The 18553-nt window shown below is 46.9% G+C and overlaps 4 protein-coding genes across 4 annotated transcripts; 1 reads left to right on the plus strand and 3 right to left on the minus strand.

Moving 5' to 3' along the window:
* Positions 1-6444: 6444 nt before the first annotated feature.
* Positions 6445-9187, plus strand: EJ05DRAFT_485457 (uncharacterized protein; the record flags this gene model as incomplete). The annotated part of the gene is made up of 4 exons (XM_033745453.1): positions 6445-6943; positions 6989-7314; positions 7363-7643; positions 7693-9187. The coding sequence occupies 4 exons, from the start codon at positions 6445-6447 to the stop codon at positions 9185-9187; spliced, it is 2601 nt and encodes an 866-aa protein (XP_033600767.1).
* Positions 9188-10121: 934 nt separating this feature from the next.
* Positions 10122-12026, minus strand: EJ05DRAFT_475645 (putative gibberellin 20 oxidase). Its single transcript, XM_033743851.1, has 2 exons — positions 11670-12026; positions 10122-11475 (listed from the first exon to the last, which is right to left on the minus strand). The coding sequence occupies exons 1-2, from the start codon at positions 11706-11708 to the stop codon at positions 10444-10446; spliced, it is 1071 nt and encodes a 356-aa protein (XP_033600768.1). The 5' UTR covers positions 11709-12026; the 3' UTR covers positions 10122-10443.
* Positions 12027-12320: 294 nt separating this feature from the next.
* On the minus strand, positions 12321-13179 carry EJ05DRAFT_499845 (guanine deaminase; the record flags this gene model as incomplete). Its single annotated transcript, XM_033746906.1, has 3 exons — positions 12321-12590; positions 12681-12814; positions 12876-13179. 3 exons carry the CDS (start codon positions 13177-13179, stop codon positions 12321-12323), a joined length of 708 nt encoding a protein of 235 aa, XP_033600769.1.
* Positions 13180-14764: 1585 nt separating this feature from the next.
* EJ05DRAFT_510258 (uncharacterized protein) lies at positions 14765-17776 on the minus strand. The gene is made up of 3 exons (XM_033748164.1): positions 17495-17776; positions 17183-17442; positions 14765-17130 (listed from the first exon to the last, which is right to left on the minus strand). The coding sequence occupies exons 1-3, from the start codon at positions 17593-17595 to the stop codon at positions 15065-15067; spliced, it is 2427 nt and encodes an 808-aa protein (XP_033600770.1). The 5' UTR covers positions 17596-17776; the 3' UTR covers positions 14765-15064.
* Positions 17777-18553: the final 777 nt, after the last annotated feature.

The following is an 18553-nucleotide window of genomic DNA, read 5'->3' on the forward strand; positions in this document are numbered from 1 at the left end:
GGACATAACGGCACAAGGTATGTACACTGATTCACATTGCAGTCCAGGAGTGCTTAAGACGGTAATTGCCGTGGCCATGAAGGGGGAGGTCCCGAAGTGAAATGAGCGAATGCAGAATCGTACAAGAGTGGGACCATGCACGAGGGAAGTGAGACTTGACGGGCCGAACCCTCCACAGTAAAGAAATTACCCCAGATTTTCGCTTCGGACAGGTCGCGACTCAGCCGAGAGCAAGCTACAGTACTAGCTACCTTGGTGCGCCACCCGCCGCATAGACATCGGATGATGTTACTCTCAACTAAGTCCTGCATGTACGTGTTGCAGCGGCTTGAACACTACCTAATTGACGGCTCGAGGACATTTGGTCATCTACGGCAACAATGCAGACATGGCAGGCCTATGCTAAGGTATGTTGGTTGATGGTGGACTGATTGGAAATGCAGAATTTATTGTTCTCATACTGCAACGTCTAGTGAACTTGAGTGGTAGCTGGCATGCCCTGGTTATGAAAGTACATCAAGCTCTTCTTGTGCGGATTGTCATTTGTCCGCAGTACAGGAAAGGAGGTACCGTTCTCATCGAATCGAGATCCCAAACCCGGCTCGCCGATGTGGGCTCAGTGGTGCAAGCGACTTAGAGATGGGGAAGAAGTTGTTCCGAGCAAGGATTGCATTCCACCATACATCTCAAGCTAAACCAACTAAGCAAAGGCAGAGAACGCCACTGTGTGTCTGAAGCACCCGTGGTGCATCGAACGGTAGCCGGCAATAATGTGTTGAGTACGGACGCACATGGCTAAATACACACACGTGGTGAAGAATAAATAAATTATCAGTCGTCGGACAATATTATAACTTACAGCCAGGCGTACCTGTTTGACGAATGGCCCGATGAACCAGGTATTATCTACGCTGGGGCGGGCTGTCAGTATTGAGATTTGGCTACCTGGCAGGCGGCATAGACGATAGCCCAAGGGTAACCAACAATGATTACATAGGTATGGGTTTCAGTACAGTACAGTGTATACAGCTCAGTAGCAGGTAGGGGATACCTGGGCAGGTAGGTAAAATGGTGCGAGGTGCCGCCAACTGGGTGGGCTGATGGCGCGGGGCTAATGGTTCACGCTTCACGCTTCACGGTTGACCAGCGCTGCCACCGCGGCGACCCTCCCCCGCATTCGTCATGTAAGTTCGCGCGGGCTGGCTGGCTGGCTGGCTGGCTACTGGCTGGCTACTGGCTAGCCACTGGCTGTTACATAGGTTGACCCCATTTAGCGTCTACCTACCGCGGACGGTATGTGTCAGCGGGCCACACTTCTAAAACTCAAAAGTCAGAAGTCAGAAGTCTCTGTAGCCATTTTCTATAGAAGTCCCTCCTAGACCTAATAGTATTAATTAGGTAAAGTTATTAGCTTAAGATTTCTATAGGATTTAAGTGTAGATTTCTTTGATTTCTACTACTATACATTTATAATATAACCTTTATATATCGTACGACACCTATCTCCCCAGAAATCCATGCTAACTAGTTCTTTCCTAAGATTATATAATACGTTTTACGCTAGGAGGGCTGCTAAGGCTACCTACTGCACGCTTACTAGCTAAAGATGGGCGGGGCTATGGTGGACCATTAGGGAAACGGCGCGTAAACTCGTCGTACGAGAGATCCTTTACATCCTTAATCTTATAATTCTTACTATAGCGGGTAGTTGCTTCGGCATGTACGTAGTTAGAGCAGGCATTATTAAAGTAGCTGTATAGACTAATATAGCCTGCGTACGTCTTGAATTTATTCATGCTATTATAGGCACGAATACACCTATCGCATGGTATAGTATTCTTAAACCCTAGGTTTAATATTAGTATATATACGATAACTAATTCTAAAGAAGGTATTACTAACCGCGAGAGTGGATAATAAAGGCCTTTATATATAAAGCCCGCTATAATAAGAGAGCCTTAGCCTTAAGGGTACCGCGGCGTACAATAACTGGAGTGAGGGTGCTATTATATATAGCGCGATTCTCCCATGTTCGAATAGGCTAATTAGTAGCTTATATAATGATTAGGTTCTATACTAAAGTTAGTATTAAAGATCTATAGTTAGAATAGCTAGTACGAATACTAAAGGCAAAGATCTCTAATAGCTTATTAGCTATAATAGGGTTATAGAAGAATACCTACTCGTATGTAGTGGGTGTAGGCGATCTAATAAGGCTAAAGGTAGGAGCTTGGCCTACATGAAGACTAGGGTTAGGATCGGTGGCGCCGGGTGGGGTTTTAAGGATCTTATCCGCCTATTTAGTAAAGATCTAGCGATACTAGACATGAGAGGTAATGCCTAGAGGGCTAGAGAAAGAATTTAAAGCCATAATAGCTTCGTACGAGGTGTTAAGAGAGAATTTTAAAGTTTTAGAGGTGAGGTTAAAGGTATTAAAGATAAGGCTAAAGTAGAGCTTAGGTAGAATTAAATGTGGGAGCCTGGCCCCGCACTAGGCCTAGTCTAGCACTAGTATATATTATATTATATGACTTTAAGCCCCTCGTACGAAAGAAAAACTTTGAAATTTCAGAGTATACTAGGATATCTACTTTGCTATTCTCTTCTATACGAGGAGTAATAGCTCCTAAATCTATATAATTAGTTGGCTTTCTCTACTAAGACTCTTTTCCTTTCCCTTTTAACCTTATTATCATCCCTATAGATTAATTCTAGGTAATATTATCCTCTTTATCACTCTCTCTACCTTCCTTCTTAATAGATGATTGTCGTATAGAGGTTTTAGCTTCCACTATAGATGTTAGCTATATAGAAAGACTAGAAGAACTAGGTAGTATAGGGGGAGAGCCTTTAGTACTACTCGTACGAGTAAGATCTAATATATAAAGTTTCTCTTTTAGAGAGGGGTAAGAAGGCTCATTCTTAATATCCTTAGGCGTCTCTAACTTAAGCTCTTTCTTGATTTTTATTTTTAGCGTACGAGACTCTCCTTTAGTTTTAACCTTTATATAACTTCTCTTAGATACTACCTTCCGGATAAGACGCTGGATTTCCGGGTCTTAAATTAGATCCTAGAAGGGATCCTTATCCTAGATTATTTTGGTCCTTAGCCTCTTTCGTACGGATAGTGCTAGGCTCTTAATCTTATTCTCTACTACCTCTAATACCTATCTATATATATAGACCTGGATTAGCTTCTTTATAGTACCCTCTCCCTTAAAAAGCTTACTATATACGAAGAACTTATCCACTATATACTTCTTGTACATGGAATTTAGAAGGTTAGTTAGTTTATTCTACTAGCCCTTAATACTAGTAGAGATATATAGAGAATCTGTGGCCTTAAACTCATTTAGCCATAGAGATACTCTAAACTCCTACAGAAGTATATCTTATACGAAGCTTATAATATCTTAGAAATAGGTATTAACTACCGGGATTATTATAGCTTCTATTAAGTAAATAAGTATATAAAATAAGAGAGGGGAGAGAGAGTTAACCACGTACGACCATAGCCTATCATTCTTAGAACTATTCCTTCCTTTATACATGTAGTAACATAGTAGTATATAGAAAGGAATATCTTGCTATCCCTCTTCTTCTTTCTACTATGAGATATAGTCGTACGATATATAGATGCTTGTCTTTCCTATTTAATAAGCGGGATGTTTCCTCTCGTACGAGCAATTACCTATACGGTATCTACTCTAGCCGGTGGCTATAGTATAAGAAGATATTAAGTTTATACCTTAGGAATAATAATTACTAGCTAGCTTAGAGGAGGTATACTCGTACGAAGAGTAAGGGATTAAGTATTTAGTATATATAATCTTAGATAAGGTAAGGGAGATCTAATTAGAGATGAAGTAAGATTAATAATCTCTATATTAATAACGAGGGTTTACTAGTAATCTAGATAGGTAGCCACTTCGTACGAAGAGTGGTACATCCTAGTTTTAGGGTAGTAGTTATAGAAAGCATTTAATACTAGCATAGCTATTTAAGATAAGAGTGGAAAGGTTTTTATATAAGGAGAATATTAGAAAAGAGAGATAGGGCTATAAGTTATAGAATAACTAAAGTACTCCCGTACGACGCTACTTCCTAGATTATCCTTTATCTACCCTATTATTATTAAGATTAGACGCCTTAACATTCTTAAGAGGGGTTCCCTATATAGTCTATTAGTACACCGCTCTTTATTCTCGTACGGAAGAATAATACTTATAAACTAATTAGGATCTAGATATGGATGTACTAGAACTTCTAGCCGAGGGGCTATTCTAGTATAGATATGGTCCTAAATCCTACGGCGTAGCTGAACATAGATATCTATAAATAGACTTCTCCGTTCTTTAGCCGTATGAAGCGGTGTACCTCTATTAAAGCTAAGATCTTCGAGCTGGTTCGTATACCATAGTAGTATATTAGATAGTAGATATACATCTATATCCTAAGCTCCTGCCTAGCCTCGGATAGTAGTAAGAGCCTCTTGATTAATAGGTACTACTCCACGTTTAATACCTTTAGCTAGTATAAAGTAATTTCGTACGGGTGGTCTAGAGATAGTAGATAGTCGATCTCTCTATTTTCGAATAGGATGCTGATTCCATATCTATATAAAGCTTGAAACTTCCGTATAGAGAATTAGGATATAGATTACCTAAATAGTAATCCGATCTATATAACTCTATGTATTAAAGATACCTCTCTACTTAAGCTCTAAGAAGAAGTTCTAAATATCTATTAGCTAAGTATAATATACTACTATACGATACATACCCTCCATCGGAATAAGAGTGCCTTAGAAAGCTATACCTACTAAGCCTTAATCCTTTAATTAGATGTACTTATCCTAAACATCTAGTATTAATTTAGTAGAATCTCTAGGTCATTAACCTGGCGGAGATTCCACTAAATATTTACTATACGAGTTATCTTACTACCTCTATCACTTTATACGAAGCGTGGCTAGATACCTCTAATTCTTAAAGTTTCTAGAAACTAAAAGAGATAACTAACTACTATAGTAGATAAGATACTAATATAGGCCTAGATAATATATCTTAAGTATACATCTATATAGGTATAGATCTTAATACCGTATAAGCTAAGCTTATGGTACCTATCTATACTCTAGATATAATCAGGACCTTTTATAATATACTAGCCTCTATAGCGCTAAAAATCATAATAGCGGCGTTATACGCCCTCTGGATTTAAGATCTTCATAGCCTAAAATAGCCGATCTCTAGATAGATTCTTAGAATAAGTCTTTATATATAGATAGAAGGGTATAGATACCGTGTAATCTAGACTCTAGCTCCTAGGAAATGTGCATGGAGTAGGCCTCGACTAAACCCATTAATTACTCCTGACTCTAAGCCTTCCCGTACGAGCTGCATTACCTTCTTACTTTTAGCCTATTATGTATTAATACCCCGTACCTTTCGTACGATACCCATATCTATACGACGGCGATATAGAGAACTCTATAAGATCTTAAACCCTTCTTCTTAAAGGATCCGAATAATCTTAGTATCTAGAAGAGCTAGTTTAAGGGTAAGAGTACGGATTCTATCCTATAGGCTCTCTCGTACGGAAGAGGGAAGTAAAGAAGAGTCCTTTTAAATCTTCTATGTAGAGAAATAGCGCTTAAGCGTACGATGGGATACTATAATACTATATACACGCTTAATCCAGGCTAGGAGATCATTCTAGGTATAACCAGAGGTATATTTTAAGATAATCTCCATCTAGAGATAGGCTATCTATTACGCCATTATATAAAGAGAGAAAATATATATAGATAGGCACGTATTACGTACGAAGAGAGGGATATTTAGAGAGGGGGGGAGTAGGTTTAATGTATATAAGTATGCTTTCAAGGTGTGTGCCCTCGGCAAAAAAAAAGTGTGGCCCGCTGACACATACCGTCCACGATATCTACCACCTAAAACGTCAGCAGCCTATGGCCCTATTGCTCGGGCCCAATCAAAGCTGGAAGCCTCCTACTAATTACCACGCCAACATTCCCACACTCAAGAGACACTCTCTAAAACACGATTCGATATACTAAGGGGCGTGACTATTAGCGGGAGAAAGACGCGAGCTTTCCACCTCACCTCATCTCATCAAGCTTGTCCGGGGGGACGATCGACTGCCGAGAGAGCAAAGTGCAACCAGTCCCAATCCATGGCCAAATCGTCAATCAGACTTATCTCATCCATCGCCGCTTCTCAAGTTCCAACAAACCCACTCCCGCTTGCCGCTATTACATTGACCTCGGACCCTCGCCCTTTATATACTCGCATGCTTCACGTTGCCTTTACCACCCTTTGCGCCTTTTACCTGATGTCACTTTCCACCTACAATCTGCTCCCACGGCAAATATACTGACACAGTCAATCAATCTATCTATCGCTCGTTGCAGATATCCATATCATGCCCGGCATCCTCCCTATGAAGGTCATAAAGGTGGGGTCCAGCGCTCAGTCTCGCATAGCCCAAGCCTGCGACCGCTGTAGAAGCAAAAAAATACGTTGTGACGGCATCAGACCGAGCTGTACTCAATGCATCAACGTTGGCTTTGAGTGCAAGACCAGCGATAAGTTGAGCAGGAGAGCCTTCCCAAGGGGCTACACCGAATCACTGGAAGAAAGAGTCAGAGCTCTCGAGCTAGAAGTCCGCGAATTAAAGGATCTGTTGGATGAGAAGGACGAGAAGATCGATTTGCTTTCGAGGCTACACCCAAGCCACTCCCCTCGCTTGACTTCTTCTCCCATACACCACCCGACAGATCCGCCTACTCCTACAACAGAGAAGAGAGAAGAGTCACAAGAGAAGGATGACACTTTTAAGCTACAGCAGTCTCCGCTCTTGATGGAGGACGACAATGGTGATTCTTATTTTGCAGGACTATCTAGTGGTCACACTCTCGTTGGTAAGCTTCGTACAAAGCCTTTTTGGTGTTGGCTAACTCGTACAGATGCGTTCAAGCTCAGAGTCCAAGGAACTCAGCGCCCATGTTCTGAAATTAGACCCGACTCCTTCTTTCGCCCTCGACACGTTTCTGTTGTGGAGATTGAGCAGAATGGCAGTCGTATCGTCTCGTGGAAAGCGCCTCCGCGTATGGTTTCCGATCAAATGATCAATATTTTCTTCCAGGAATGGGCACCCTTGTTCCCTGTTCTGCATCGGCCCACTTTCCTTACTATGTATGAGCGATATGTTGCGAACATAGAGGAGGTGACTGATAGAAACTCGCTTGCACTGCTAAACCTCGTCTTCAGCATCGGCGCCCTGTCATGCTCTGTAGGCAACACTCGCCACACAGCTGGATAATCACTAACAAGCTCACAGTCTCGCGACTCCTATGATATTGCATCCTTTGAGCTGCAATGGGAAGCCGCAATACAGTCACTCTTCTCAGAAAACTCCCTCCAGTTTCTTCAATGTCTTGTCCTCGCTCAAATCCATTGCATGCTCAGCGCCGACTATGCGAAGCTTCTCAAATACAAAGGTCTCGCTACCAGCCTACTGCTGCGGCTTGGCCTCAATCAGTCACAGAAACGCTTCGCCCTTGGCGCACTAACGATCGAAACTAGAAAGAAGGTCTTTTGGACGCAATACACTGTTGACTGGTATGCCTACCTCCTTTTTGCTCAACTCACTGGATGCTAACACAAAAAGCCTCTCTGCTGCTCAGCTTGGACTGCCTCGGATGATCAAAGAAGACAATATACACTGCGAATACCCAGTAGACGCTGATGACGAGCATGTCACAGAGACTGGCTTCTTATCGACCTTACCAGGTGAATCTACCAAGGTTTCAAGTGCTCTCGCCTTATTCAAAGCTGCTCGTATCCTTTCGAGGGTATTGGGCCAAAGCTATCCGACATGTCCGTCGCACGACATATCATTTCGGACCATGGCCAGTCAAGCCGAAGAGCTGGACAGCTGGTACAATAATCTAGCTGCACATCTCCGTCTAAAGTTCGCGCAAGACAAGCCTTCGGCCAATGTTACCGGAAGCCGGTCCCCAATTCTGGCCATTATGTACCATTATGTGCGATCACTCATTTTTCGGCCAGCCGTATGTGCAAGCCTTGGCCCGAAAAGCTATTCAGCAACACTTGCTGTTGGCCATTCCTCGAAGTCAATCGTTCAGATCATTCAGCTGCTGGACGAGCGCAACCTGAGCTTCTCTCTTGCTCTCAATCGCAACGAGCTGACCGTGCTCGCCGGATTCGGCCTCTTATTCCAGACATTACATACGGAACATGATGGAAGACTCGTGAAGGACAGCCAGAAAATGACCCTTGTCGTGGTTGACCTGTTGAAGAAGGCTCACGCGCCATATGCTACATCTTTCCGTCGTATCGGATACTCTATGCTTGCTTCCCTTCGTCCGACGATCAAGCAGTCGCCGCCACTATCTCGCCACAATTCTGACAGTAGCATGGGAGCGCCAAGCGAATCAGCTTTCAGTGTCACCCAGCGACATATCAAAGCGCTCGCTTCGCGCTTTCCTTCTATATCTCGCACTACCAACAACAATGATGCCCGCCGAGCTACCCTCCCAAATATTGGCATACTTCAGAACAACAGCTCCACCAGTATAAACAGTCTCAATTCCAATCTGTCCGGGCCCATGTCTCGCTCCGAGCCCACGCTATCCCCAGTCAATACTCACACGCCGAAACAAGCTCGAGCCAGTACCGGGCCTCGCCAGACGCCAAATCTTGACTTTCTCTCTTTCGATAATACTCCAATTCCATCAAGCTACGAACCCACGCAGCTCATACATCCACAGAAGCAAGAAGTTTCAACCTCAGACTGGGAGCGGCTTCTCGGTAGTCTTGACAACGGCACCACTAATATATATGACACCATTTATGGCGGTGTGCCTGCTGAAGCGCTGGTCGACGCTCCTATCCACGAGAACACGTGGACGTCTGACCTGTGGCTGAACGGCCTGGGCAACCCCCCTATTGAGCACATCTACCAACCCAGTCCGGCAGTAGCACAGAGTGTGCTCAGTCTTTCGGATGAAAGTCTGACCAGTGGAGAGGAGTACTGCGCGGAATTGAGGAGTGTGGGGAGTTCCGGGCGAGAGCGATTTGGAAGTATTGTCATACCGGATATGAGTTCTAGTCTACCGCTGGAGACGAATTACGGGCTTTGATTTCAGCTCGACATCTCACATCTCATCTTGCTCTATTTACGTTAGTTTGATTGGCTATATGATATCCCCTGTCAACTCATATTTCAATTGGCGAAGGTTCCGGCTATAGGCGTTCTACTTTGGTATACACACATGTTGTAGCATGTACGAAATACGTATGCGGTCTAGTACACTTGGTCTTGGTCCCATGTTCCGCCAACCTGTCAGTCACTTCTCGAAGCGATGCCTAGTTCTCCAAAAAAGGAGTAAAAGGTCAATGTAGTTGTCAAGATATTCCATAGTTCTGCCAGCACCCGTCAATGCTATGCTATGATACCATTCGCATGGTCCCTTAATACACAGTCGGCGTCGCGTACAAGTCGTGGCGCACTTTCGCATGCAAACTCGACCCTCCTCTGACAAAGTCTCGTTCACTGCCAAACTCCAGAAAACCGGAGCTCCAAAAAATTTCAAACTAAGCTATGCCAGTGGACCCCAAGCTGAGACGCAAAACACGTCTGGGGGTATCATGCCAATACTTATCTTCCCCTAGGCATGGGAAGCTGCCTCGCAGAAGCGAGATCGAGGGTCCGTGCGATCCACGCTGCTATCGGATTCCCTGCCGTGTAGGGCAGATCCCTGGTTGCGCGTAATATGCGTCTGATTCAAGGATGCAGTGATTATCATCCCTGTCTGTGCGTGTTAAAATCTTGCCGATATCCTGTAGGGATCCTGGTGAGCGATGCCCGAACGAGGATGAGGCATATGTCGATACGCTTCGTTCTGGAACCTTTGTGCTGCTTCTGTCGTGATCTCTTGCCGACCCCTGGACGTCGACTATCCTGCAGGGGACTTGAGTCGTACAGTACATATTCGACAGACGATAAAGACTAAGAAGCCCGAGACGGGTAGCCGAGGCGAGGCAGAGGAGGATGGATCGTTATACAATTGGGTTGGGTGGAAACGCGGGATGGGATAGCCAAAATTTGTGGTGCTACAGTGCTGGTACTCTGAATTTTGCCAACAAAAAACGAAGCATGCAACGAAAACAAAGTGTATTTTACTCTGTTCAGCCCCGGCGTTGTTGCTACGGGAGCAAGAATGTGTGTGTATCTAATGATACACTTGCTATTAAACAAATCCGGGGTAAAGGGCTCGACGCACGTAAGAAAACCACCCACCACACCTTGATATGCTACGCAGGAAAATACACCACCACCCCGAGAAGAATAATGGCCAAGGAAACTCGTGAAACTCGTCATCGTCATCACGTCTCATCATGCTCTAGCCTGCACCGGGCTAGCCGTTTCTTCCCTCATCCGTCCACGTACATCGTCCCCATCAAATCCACTCGCTCGTTGATTCTTCTTTTTCTCTTCCTCTAGCTTCTCCTGTAACGCGCGGTAGTACCGCCCTGCTGCTTCTCTCGTGAACTCCTCGCCCGTCACCATCGGAAACTTCTTCAGCGGTCCCTGGATTCGGGTGTCCTTGCAGGGCTGGTTGAAGAATGCGATGCTGTATCGCTCGCCATAATAATCTCCTTCCTCACAGGGTGCCTTGACGCGATGGAATGTGCTCTTGAAGCGGTCATCGGACCATGACATGAGCAGGTCGCCAATATTGCAGATGATGTCGCCAGCGGAAAGGTGCACCTTGGTCCAGGCATCACCGCGACCAAACTCCGTAACAGTTTCACGGCCCGGGCAGATCTCGAGACCGCTCTGCGAGGCGTCACGCTGGAAGAGCACAGTCAGGAAGCCCCAATCGGCGTGGGCGCTGGCGCGCTGATAGACTGTGCCGTCCGCTGTGCGTGGCGTGGGATAGTAGTGTAGCAGTCTGCAACATGTCTGGCTGTTCGGTCGAGTGATGTCATGCGCCTTGATGAAGAAATCATCCTCGAAGCCCAGTCCTCGGGCGAGGCAGATCATGAGCTTCTCACTGACGCCCTGCACACGTCTCATGAAGCGCAGACTTCGCTCCTGGAACCCGGGCAGGTTCTCGTCCGGAAGCCACATGCCGTTCATGTTCTCGCCGAATTGCATCTGATAGGACTCCTTGATGTCGGGCATGCCCGTGGACGGCCGGACTTGGGAGCACTTCTCCCAGCCGACATTGTTGGGATTCCAGGGGACGTTTGCCTTGACGGAATCCGGAAGCGAGAAGAAGGATTCAGAGGTCTGGAACATGGACTCAATCTCAGCAAGAGAGAGCCCGTGGTCGATCACAGAGAAAAATCCGACATTTTCCGCAGCGTCGACGAGTTCGCGGGTTATGATGTCGATGCGGCTATCGAAGTCGTGGAGGGAGATCTACTGCGTGGTAAGTTTCGTGTTCTGGCGCGGATATGCAACAGATGGCTTGTTTTATGGGAGGACGAAGGTATCATGAAGCGCTTAGGCACGAGCACAACATAATGTCGAAGCCAGCATGTCGGTAGTCCCACCCAAGCGAGAAGCAGCGAGATACCTAGTGGCGGCAACAGAGAAGAAGTGATGTCACATACCTTTGGAATCTCACGATCAACGTATTTGGTCTTCTCCATTGTGTTGATTAATTGATGGTTTGTTCGCGGCTAAAGAGTCTCTAAAGTCTGGTACGAAGCAGACACGGCTGCAAGATAGCGGCTATGAACTTCTTTTATGTCGTGCGTCGTCTCTTAATTCCTGCTGTCTGCTCGCCCGAGAATGCGCAAGCCATCAGACCTTCCGTCGCTACTCTCGGCCGAGCTCCGCACAAGCACTCTGCCTTGTTAATGAAAGCGTCGGTCGAGCTGGACAGCTTCAACTAAAACTCTTTACGTATGTTTCAGCTGGTCAAGAGTGCGTGTGGTGTTAGATTACAGCTGCATCTGAGGATGGATGGGTTGCAGTGAGTGTACGGACGACCGAAGTAAACGATGGCGAGAACACCCGGTTCTGCCTTAGGCAGGAGCCACACAGTCTGCAAATAAGAAAACATGAGCATTTTCTTATAAACTAAACATTGAGGCTGATACAAGTCTAGGATCTATAAGCTCTCAGAGCGTATCTACAGGATTCGTTTGACGCATTCTCGGTGCGTACACCAGGATCCTATCAGTTCCGAGCCGGCACTCGATCACATTCGAACCGGAACAAGAAGTCCTGCTTCTTGTTCGAACTCTGAAGACAACATCCTACCCGTTGCTCGGCTCACATCCCCCTTTGTCTCTCTGACATCCTAGAGGACACGCTGCATCTGGGTTGAACTGCCACTGAAACAACGGATCCGTCTCGTTTGCCAGCAAACCACCAAGGAGCCGGCTCTGGTACGGGAAATCGAAGCTCTCTCGAAAGATGTCGATAGAGGGCACTCTGATCTGGCCCCAGCCCTCGACGATCAGAGCGTCGATACTGGTGCCATAGATATACTCTCTGAATCCAGACCATCGGATCGCAGACGCACACTGACGAAAACGTTAGTCCAAACTGCCCAAGTAGTGTTCTGATATCCTCATATTGGAAATGATGTATGAACGTCAACAAGGGGAACGTACCATAGGACAGCTCTCTGCATTCGTATAGAATGACAATTTTGGAAACGCTTCGAGGGCTTCTTTTGGTGAGAGTCTATATCTCCCATTCGGATCCGTCAGCACTGTGGTGCAATTGATTATCGCGGCAATTTCTCCTGGACACATCGTCAACTCTCCTTTCGCGCCCCTAGCCCCAAGGCTTCATCAAGACCATACCATGCAGAATCGGGTTCCCCGTTTTACTCCCACTATTTGCCCCGATGCAAACTTCCTCCCCAATGCCCTCTCCACTGGTATGATTGACGACCACGCTTCCAAACGGTAGGAACGGACACGGCGATCTGGAGACGTCCAATAATGCCGCATTCGCCCGTCTCATCCAGAACGCACGCGTGACATGCGAGACATTGTTGATGGCTCTTGTGGGACTACTGGTGATGTCGAAGTTCCAATGTGCGTCCACTGTGTCCACAAAGACCAGCAAGGTGGCAATGACCTTGAAGATCAGTATGAGCACCATATCCTGTCACAGAATCATAGGCTTTGTGTGTGTATATGTGTCTATGTTTGTATCATATATAGAGGGACCAATAGTTCTTATCACAACACCATCATTTGCTACCGGCAGTCACCCAAGGGCTCTCTTTATAACATCACATCTACCTACATCAGTTCCACCACGCATGTATCACTCCCGTGCCACCCGTGTCACAGACACACCATCATCATCATCATCATCATTCATTCACCAAACTATTCGTCGCGTGCTCAATGCCTCGATGCCATGGAAAGGCACAGCAAGGCAGTCATCATCGATTCATCCCACGCACACAGCCATAGCAGCACAGCACTCACTCACCTATGCGGCGTTCAGGAGTGGTGCGAGGAAGGCATCTCGAATGTCTCTCAACTAGTACATTGCTACTCGCTCGTCTGCTGCCCTGATTGCTCGGGGGCACAACATGCGTGTTTCACGAACAGAGAAAAAAAGTAAAAAATGTTTTGGATGCCTTGGTGGCCTGGGCGCCAGTCAACGAGGATCATCGGTACAAAATAGGGAGAAGCGAAACTGTGCCACAGCAGCCCTAATTATTACCGCGTACGTATTGAATGCCTCCATTGGTAAATTATACAGAGTCTTTTCCGCAACGCCACAATCAGTCAGTCCTTGGCAACACGGTGTACTCAAAAGGCTGGCAGTCTGACATCTCGGCCGAGGCGTGGATGGATATGGTTTGTTGTTGTTGTTGTTGATGATGTTGTCGACAAACACGGAAACATCATCATCTTTCTCCAACCACGTACGTTCAGAGTGCTTCTCTGTCTCTCAATACGGCGCACATACCCGAAATCGTGCAGACCCGGCGTTTCAATTTGGACGACAACAGCAGTGCAGCAGCCCTTTCCACCCCCCCAAAACCAATATGCAGTCATCCAATGCCCGTCTCGCAGCAATCACAACTCGCAAAAAAGCCAAAAAACCGAAAAAAACAAAAAAGGAAAGCTCCCAGCAATGCCGCATCCCGGCACATGCACGAGAAAGAAGAAGGAGGAGAAAAAAATCCCCCGACCCGCGCCCATCCTAGCAGAAGCAGAAGACGAACACCCGAGAAAACTATAGCAACTAGGTAGGTAGGTAGTGTAGGCTGGTAGATAATTAGGTGGGTGGTGATACAGACAAGGAAAGGCTGTAAGAAAATACTGTATTGTCCCAAAAAAGAAAAAAAAAAAGAGATGGACTGCCCTGCGCCACATTGAGTAATACCTACTACTTTCGCTTTCGGCCTTAAGCAAGCATCCGGATGTGCGGTGTGCAACTGCATTGGTCAACTCCTACTCCTCCTCCTCCTCTTCCTCCCCGATGGTCCAAACTCCAAAGCATTGCTTTTCTCCCGCGCCGCCGCCGCGTGTCAGGCCTTCTAGTTCTCCGCGGGCGGACGGGTCAGACATACTTCAGCTTGTCCAAGCCATAGGGCCTGGCCGGCCGAGCTTCCTACCCCATCACGTATTCACTTGAACAGGGGCGCCTCGGCCGATGTGGTCGTGGCCGCCATTCAATCAGCACTTGATATTAGGTGAGAAGGTGGTGGTAGTAGGCATGTGTACACGGTCGTGATGGAAGTTGCATCTACATGCATATCAATGCATATATTGATGCGGGTGCCTCGTTGTCAATGGACCGAATACTGGATGCCATATTCAAAATGGCATGACGTGAAGTTCGAGGTCACACATATCTACTTCAAAAGTTCTATAGACCGAATACAGATACCCTGAGTCCATAGTATCGATCAAGCAATACTACACGTATTGCCGCGCTCGTCACCTGTCATAATCCCGATATATAGCCATACCGAGTAAAACCACTCCAAGATAGACCCGATGCTTTCCCATCCTAATTATCGTTACCAAAGATTGAACGAAACATCATTATTCGCAAGATATAATAGATTCGAAAACGAATCTGGCCCAACAAGATCACCACTATTGTTATATGGATTCGCTGCATATGCCATGCCCCCATGCATATCGTCCTGTGGGTTTCGTAGTGTAGGATCCAGCTCTACCTGGTTCGTTGGATTGGGCAAAAAGGTATTTGGGAACTGCGGATTGAACGTGTTTGCATATGGCACGGCCTGGGAAATGTCGTTCTCGGGTGCGGGGGGTGCCGGGGGCGGCGGGGCTCGTGCATAGTAAGGGTGGGCTGTGGCAGGGGCATGTGTATTGTTGTTTAGGTGATGTTGGTTTCGCACTTCGTGGTGTTGTTGCTGAACAGTTGGATGTTGACGGGATGCATCGGGTTGTTGCTGTTCAGAGGCTTTCTTGCCGTGGCCCTCAGAGTAGCGCTTGACGAAGTTTGTGACGTCGAAGCCACGCACACGTTTGGTTGAGGCGCCGTCGTGGTCCTGGGTGTCGGCTTTGCGTTTGTTGCTGTCAAATTCCGGGGCCTGACGGGCTACGCGCTCGGCCTCCTTAAGCAGGGCAGTCAGGAGACGAGCACCTCGGATGGCTATCATGCTATTATGACAGTTTTGTAGAATCTCATTGGCCTCCTCGATCAGGCGACGGTGTTCACCGTATTCCTTGTCCGCAGGCTGACGATACAGAATGTCGAGACTGAGTATGATTGCTGCAGCGACTGAGAAAGCCTGATGAATCCAGAAAACAGGCCCATCCTCCCGTACGACAGCTTTGTACTCCCTGATAATGGTCTTCGCACAATTGAGGCAAGTCCTCCGGGTGAAGGCAAATGCAGGGTTGGTGAAGCTTGGCCCCAGAAATTTCCGATGCACCATAATGATCTTGTGATTGCCGCTGATGGCCAGCGCCCTCCGCGCCCAGGGCACGAAATGGGGGCAATTGCGCTCCATGGGTATATCAGTCTGGAATAAAGGATTACCAGACGAAAAGACATTACGTATCTCCTTGTCAAACCTGATGACCTGTTCATATTTCGTATATGGCGTGTTGTTTTCGCTCAAAGCGTCCTGTAACCGAGGCATCAGAGCCGCAAGTCTGCTGTGTACACGACAAAAACTTGTCATGGTTGGTATCGACTCTGGAAGGCTTTCCATGTCATCATCGTTACAGTTTTTAGGTAGCTCAGATGTCGAGTAGAGAGGGTTGATGAGATATGCTTCGGAGAATGGTATCGAAAACCAATCCTGTGTACACAGTTGCAACCAGGTTCGTCGACCGGTCTCCTTCTCTACGACACTACCACGAGCCTCGTTGTTTAGTTTGTGTAGACCTAGGCCTTGGGCCAATTTTGTTGCTGCGGCTAGCAGGACCGATTGATTATTTGAATAGCCGAGAGTGTGAGCAGCCAGTGTCAGAGTGGCTATGGCCTGTACCGAGTGTACGGAATGACGCATCGTATACTCGCCAATGTTTAGGCAGATCATGACTGCTCTGAACCACCTCTTAGATAACATTTCCTGCTCTTTCTCCTGGAAACCCCACATTCTGGCAGTATTACCAGGCGCGGACGCGAGACTAACAGTCAAGACGGAGAAAAGTAGCGCGACCCATTGTAGGTCGACGCCTTCCTGTACAATGGACCCGTTGTGAGTGCCCAAGAAGTCCTCAAGCTGTTTCTTAAAGGTGGGACCGAAGAAAGAACCATGGTACCACAGAACATGAAGAAGGTGATACTCCACAAGATACCACAACTGACGCGGATCAGGTAGCAGCAATTGTAGTAGACTGAGTTGAGAATGCTCAATTGGCTCAATGTTGTCTAGCGATAGTGTTGTACGCGCATCACCAAGCTCGCCTGTTCGGTTTATTCCATAGTGACTTTGCGAAGAGGCGACTGTGTTATAATCGGGATTCTTCCTACGGCCCCAGGCAAGGAACTCCAGTATGGTGGCGGCATCTTCTATTTCGGATGTGTTCAGGTGTGTTTTGGCTGAGGGTTCGGTGTGATTTCGCTGCAAGGCGGGAAGTGGTTTCATAGGTGCAACCGGCGCTACATCCAATACATCAGTACTATGGCCGTTGCGCATATAGCAGTATGGTACCTGTTGGTGTGGCTACTCCGAGATGCCGTTCAGGTACATGGCGACCGGTACTGGTGTTATTGCCTTGAAGAGCAGCTTCGAGCTCCGCGATGCGCCGCCGCAAGCCATCTACTACTATTGGATCACTACCAGTATGAGAGCCATATGAAGAGGTATGAGGTATTTCATGACGTGTGGCTTCATGGTGCACGACCGATTGATCTCGAGGGAACTGGGGTTTGTCGACATCGTCGTCCCGCGTACAAGCATCTTGAACGCCTCTGAGTATGGGATTAGAAACAGCCACATGGAACCAATGGTAACAACACTCACTTTCGTATACAGTTATTACACGGGATCTCCTTATTGCACTTGACCTTACGTCTTGTGCATGCCGAGCAAGCCAAACGCTTTCGGTTGACGGCGGTCGACATCGCTCACGTTCCAGGTTATGGTCGGCCGAGAGTGGGTACGGGTGACTGGACCCTATGGGAGCGTTTAGCGTTCAGCCCGTATAGACGGGACGGTATTAGAGTACATGGCGATATTGCGGAGACGATGGCACTGCTGTTCAAATGCGCGATGTAAGGAATTAGAGTGGTGTTGAGTTCGTTGGGTCGGGGATGGTGTGACTACGACCTAATCTCCCGCGCGAAAGATCAAGCGGCCAACACCCCTACCTTCTTCGACTTGCGCGCTTCGTCAGGCCGGCTAAGGGCCGCTGCCGATCCCATCTCCTCGGCACTCGGCCGAAGGTTGTTCCTACCCTCCTCACTGGTATCAGAATCGCAGTACAGATTATTCGAGACATGTCTTGTCTATGAACAGTACTATCTAGAATCCAGTCTACAATAATGAAGAGATAATGCAATTTCTATCGAACGGTCTGCGCTCAGAGTCTGGGGTATTTAACATGACACTGTACATTCCCACGTCTCAAAGGCACATCCAAAGTTACATCCAACATCCACTACTACCACACTGTGCATACAGCGTTCATATATGTTGGAAAACTACATTCATGGCCTTGTTCTGCATCAGTAGCCCTGGGGTATTCAATATGACACTGCAAATTCCCCCGGTCTAAGAGGCACATCTAAAATTACATCCCCTGATAGAATGTGCGTACTGCATTTGTGTATTTTGGTGGGCTACAATCATGGCCTTGTTTTGCGATCAAGCAGTTGGCGGGAAGGGATGTGTGCATTATCAGTGTAACAGGCGCAGCGCATGGATGAATGAATTACAAAAGATGTCTGTTGGTCTCTTATTCCTCCTCCGAGCTGGAGGAGAAGCTTACCTGCAGGGAAATGAGATCCATCAGGTCATGGTCACAGGCAGCGAGCACGCGCAGTGATAGTTCTGATCTATTTTCAAAGGTAACAAACTGAC

The sequence above is a fragment of the Pseudovirgaria hyperparasitica genome (assembly GCF_010093815.1).
Source record: "Pseudovirgaria hyperparasitica strain CBS 121739 unplaced genomic scaffold EJ05scaffold_7, whole genome shotgun sequence".
Taxonomy (NCBI): domain Eukaryota; kingdom Fungi; phylum Ascomycota; class Dothideomycetes; order Acrospermales; family Acrospermaceae; genus Pseudovirgaria; species Pseudovirgaria hyperparasitica.